Raw genomic sequence first — 4,126 nt, forward strand, 5'->3', positions numbered from 1 at the left:
ACATGTCCAGTGCTTGGCAATGAATTGCACTTTGGCGAAAATGGGAACACCATAACAAGCATGTTTATGTTAAGTATTTTTGATATTTTTAATAACAAAATTGGAGTCTGTTTTGAATAGAAATCCAATTTGGTTTTTTTCGAATTTGACGAAAATTTTGCAGCGATCAAAGTAACTTAAATCAATTTGGATATTTTCTATTTTAAGAATGTTTTTTTCCTTTTTAAGTAGTTGGTTGAGTCTCCAATATTTAAGAAGAACAGTAAGCCCTATAGGCATTGTTTATTATCAACAAAATTTTTCCTTTTTGTATTTCTCTGTGGATTCAAGTGTTTATCTTCTTTGTGAATTTGAAGAGCTGTTTTTCATAGATTTGACAAGCTCCCTGGTGGATTCGAAAGAAAGCTTCCATGTTGCATCAATATCAGCATGTTTTAAGCATGGGTGGAAATGAATCAAATAATTAACGAGTAGTTCGCTATTATTCATCTACTTGTCTTGATCTTTTTGAATACATTTATTTAATGGCGAACAAATAATTTTAGCATTCGACTCATAATTGAATAAAGTTTTATAAACACACATATGTATTTGATTTGTCTAATTATCAATTATTCATTTAAATTTTCACCCTTTATAACTTGTTTATTACGTGCCTTATATTTTTGCTCACATTTTTTTACTTTAAGTTTTATATTAATTTTGAGAGATTTAAAAATTCCAAAATTATAGGATTATTCTCTACGTGAGTGCAGATCATCAGAAGCATGGTAACCTTCATGAATTAACTAGAAATGTTCTAATAGTTACTGATAACAGTAAAGTGAAGATTCTTCAGAATGCCAAATAATGTTGAAAGAGTCAAGGGAGCAAGTACATTTCAACGTGGCAAAGTCTTTTAGTCTATACACGAACTCAACTGCCACGTCTCCTCCTCTCTCCTCTCTCTGATCACTCTGCGTGAAAAAGTAAAAACATCACTAACTACTACTACCTAGCTAATCATTTTTTTCTACTACATCAATAATATTGGTTAGTTCCAAGCCACTTGGTCCATCTTCTCACTGGCCCAAAAGTCCAACAACAAGAGATCCCCACAATCTTGACATACTGCTCTTTATTTTTGTCTGCTCTTCAATGCAATCTCTCTGGCTCAATTCTATTGGTCACAGGCTCACACCACTGCTGCAGAGAGAAGAAGTACCCAATCAAAACATAAAAATAAAAATATATAAAATAAATTTTGATAAATATGACAGGGAAATCACTGAAAGTTGGAAAAGCATCTTTTTCATGGTCTTGTATATAAAACCATATGCGGCGGAGGTAGAGAGCAACATGTGTCCCACAAGCCATTTAAAAGCTGGCGATCGATTTTACTAAACCTTATGTTATTTTACTAGTGTGGCTCCTGTATTCTCAATGAAATTTTCAAATGTTTGAACTATTGTTTATTGTTTGCACTGATTTTACAATGTTTGTACTAATTTACAGTTGATAGTGAGACGCGATCTACTTTCGCGATACTCACCATAAACAACCACTCGTATAGGACTTTTTACACCTTAAAGTGGGTGGACCCTAATGAACAGTTTGAAAAATAGCATCGGTTTACACACTGGAAAATGATAGGGGCACACCCCCAACCACACCTCCAACCACACTCCTCTCTCTCATTTGCTACAGTGTACCGGACCCCACATGAGATTTTAAAATTTTAAAATCTCATGTGGGGCCCGGTGCACTGTAACAAATGAGAGGGGGTGTGATTGGAGGTGTGGTTGGAGGTGTGGTTGAGGGTGTGCCCCTAGTGCCACCCTTAAACACTCACCATTCGTTTGTGAGGCTCTATTTCTTTCCTCTAGTGGAAAGAACACATGCTGTTCATTGCTTGCATCAGAAAACTCCCAGTTACCTGAAAAAGAATGTAGGTAATTTCTTATTGGATTATTTGAACAGGTGTCTCATGCGTAAATAATAACCGAAAAAAGATTAAAAAATGAACAATTCAATTAGAAACCTGAGAAAAAGGAGCAGCAGGGTCTGTGACCTCCTGATGTAGGTTGTTTGTTGCTGCCTCAAATGCTGTGGGTTGAATGTGACTGTTTTGGATCACAGATGACATTGGTTGTGATATGCTCCCCATTTCCTAAACAATAAAAGGCCATCGACATCAAATATTTGTATATGGAGTATAAATATCAAATAATATATAGGCTTCTTTGAGATCAGAGAACAAAAATTAAAAGGCAATATGATGTCACAATAGGAAAATCATGACTTTGTCATATATATTTTGACCTGCATCAATAGCTGACCTATGCTAAAATTATGGTTTAACTTCATGACCATTCTCAACATGATCAAAAGAGTAGTGGAAAAAGTTCACATGCAAGTCATACATACCTATTGATTAATAAGAAACAATATTTTATCAGCAACATTGATCATAATCAACAACAAATTGAACTGTAGCCACATTCATTTGTGAAAACCCACTATCATATAGTTCATTCATTATGCTAGCTTGCTAAAAAAACCACACGGTACTTTGTATCTGCGTATCTACCTCTGGTTGACTCATGTACTCTTCATAGCCCACTCCAAAGTCATATAAAACAGGGTTCACTGAAGCAAGCCTCATTGAGAGAAACTGAAAGAAGTAACCAGAAAAAAACCCAGTTTCATTAGCCAAAATTATCAGTACACGTGAAAGAGGAAGCAACAGTTGCATGATTTTCCATTTACCTCAACTTGGTTTTGCAAGGATTGCACATAATTGATAATTTCATCCAAAACAAGGGCCTTTCCAGTAACCTGATCATCAAATATTTACCCACAATTAACTTCTTTTTAAATGCATGCGTAGTTGTTGAAATTGCCATTGAATAAATTAGAAGCCTAATAACCTTATCACATCCGGGGACAAGGCCTTGCAATTTCTTCATCCTTTCACTTATCCTCTCCCTTCTTACCTAAAGGAAAAATACACGCACACAAGTAAACAAAATGAACATTTTAACTTTAAAAAAAAAAAAAAAAAACTCTTTTAGTTCGAAACTATAGTGAGTACCCTTTCAGCTAAGCTATGGCTATCTGTTGCTTGGCCTCTCCTAGCCCTCACATGAATATACCCTGAAGGAGGCTCCTCGATTGTTGCCTTATTAGACTTCAATTCCGTAGCTTTCGGCTTCTTCTCTTCAACTTCTCCTTTGGATGTACAAATAGTCTTCTTTCTCCTACTCTTACTTTGCTTAACAACCTAAAGAAATATAAAATTGTCATATGGACATATATAGCTTGGTACTACAGGCCGGTATGCTTATAATCAAATATATTCAAGCGCGGGGGAGCCTAAATACGTGAACTACTACCTTAGTTTGGCTAGTGCTCGAGGGCCCCCCATCACTTTGCTTTCTCTTCTTCTCCAAAGAGACTTGTGGTTTAAGGGGAGGCAATGCATCAAGAGAGCACGTTGAGGCCTCTTGCATGGCCTCAGATGAATTGTAGCCGGTGATCAAGCAAGAGGAGGAGGCGTTGCTCTGCTCTCCATTTTGCTGGTGAGGGAGGAGAGAGATCTCAATAGGGTCTAGAAAGAGAGGACATTGGTGGTGATACAAGAAGGCTTCCATTTTGATGAAATGATGAAGAAATTAAAGATTGGTTTTGACTGTGCTGAGGTACAGAGCACTGAGAAGAGAGAAAGAGGAAATGGATAGAGAGGTCACTGGCTACTAGATATGAAACAAAGAGCAAGGTGGGTCTTGTGGCAGGGTTCCTCTTGGTTTATATAAAAAAGTTAGAGAGAGAGAGAGATGATAAGTCCTCTCATACTTGCTGGGGAAAAAAAATTACTATATAGAGTGTCATTTATTGCAAATCATACATAGAAGATACAAATGTGATGATAATATATAATAGTACTATTAATTTTATATCATTGTGAATAGCAAACAGAGCAGTATAAAATTCAAATATGAGTACAAATCAACGTAATATGAAAACCATAGTAATTCTCTAACTTTAGAATTGGTACTAGGACACATCATATTCTCCTTTCGTATATGGATTTCAATAGAGGATTCAACTTATGACTGTTCACATATTTACTCGTTATTGTGGAGGC

At 36.0% G+C, this 4,126-nt stretch overlaps 1 protein-coding gene across 2 annotated transcripts; it reads right to left on the minus strand.

Moving 5' to 3' along the window:
• Positions 831 to 3,758, minus strand: LOC109831528 (transcription factor bHLH137-like). Of its 2 annotated transcripts, none has more exons than XM_020398861.1 (8): positions 3,375 to 3,758; positions 3,074 to 3,262; positions 2,910 to 2,975; positions 2,749 to 2,817; positions 2,570 to 2,653; positions 2,021 to 2,149; positions 1,832 to 1,915; positions 831 to 1,182 (listed from the first exon to the last, which is right to left on the minus strand). In XM_020398861.1, exons 1-7 carry the CDS (start codon positions 3,630 to 3,632, stop codon positions 1,862 to 1,864), a joined length of 849 nt encoding a protein of 282 aa, XP_020254450.1. In that variant the 5' UTR covers positions 3,633 to 3,758; the 3' UTR covers positions 831 to 1,182; positions 1,832 to 1,861. The 2 variants fall into 2 exon arrangements, with proteins under 2 accessions (XP_020254450.1, XP_020254449.1); XM_020398860.1 differs by having other exon boundaries at positions 831 to 1,185.

This window comes from Asparagus officinalis, chromosome 2 (genome assembly GCF_001876935.1).
Source record: "Asparagus officinalis chromosome 2, Aspof.V1, whole genome shotgun sequence".
Classification (NCBI taxonomy): Eukaryota; Viridiplantae; Streptophyta; class Magnoliopsida; order Asparagales; family Asparagaceae; genus Asparagus; species Asparagus officinalis.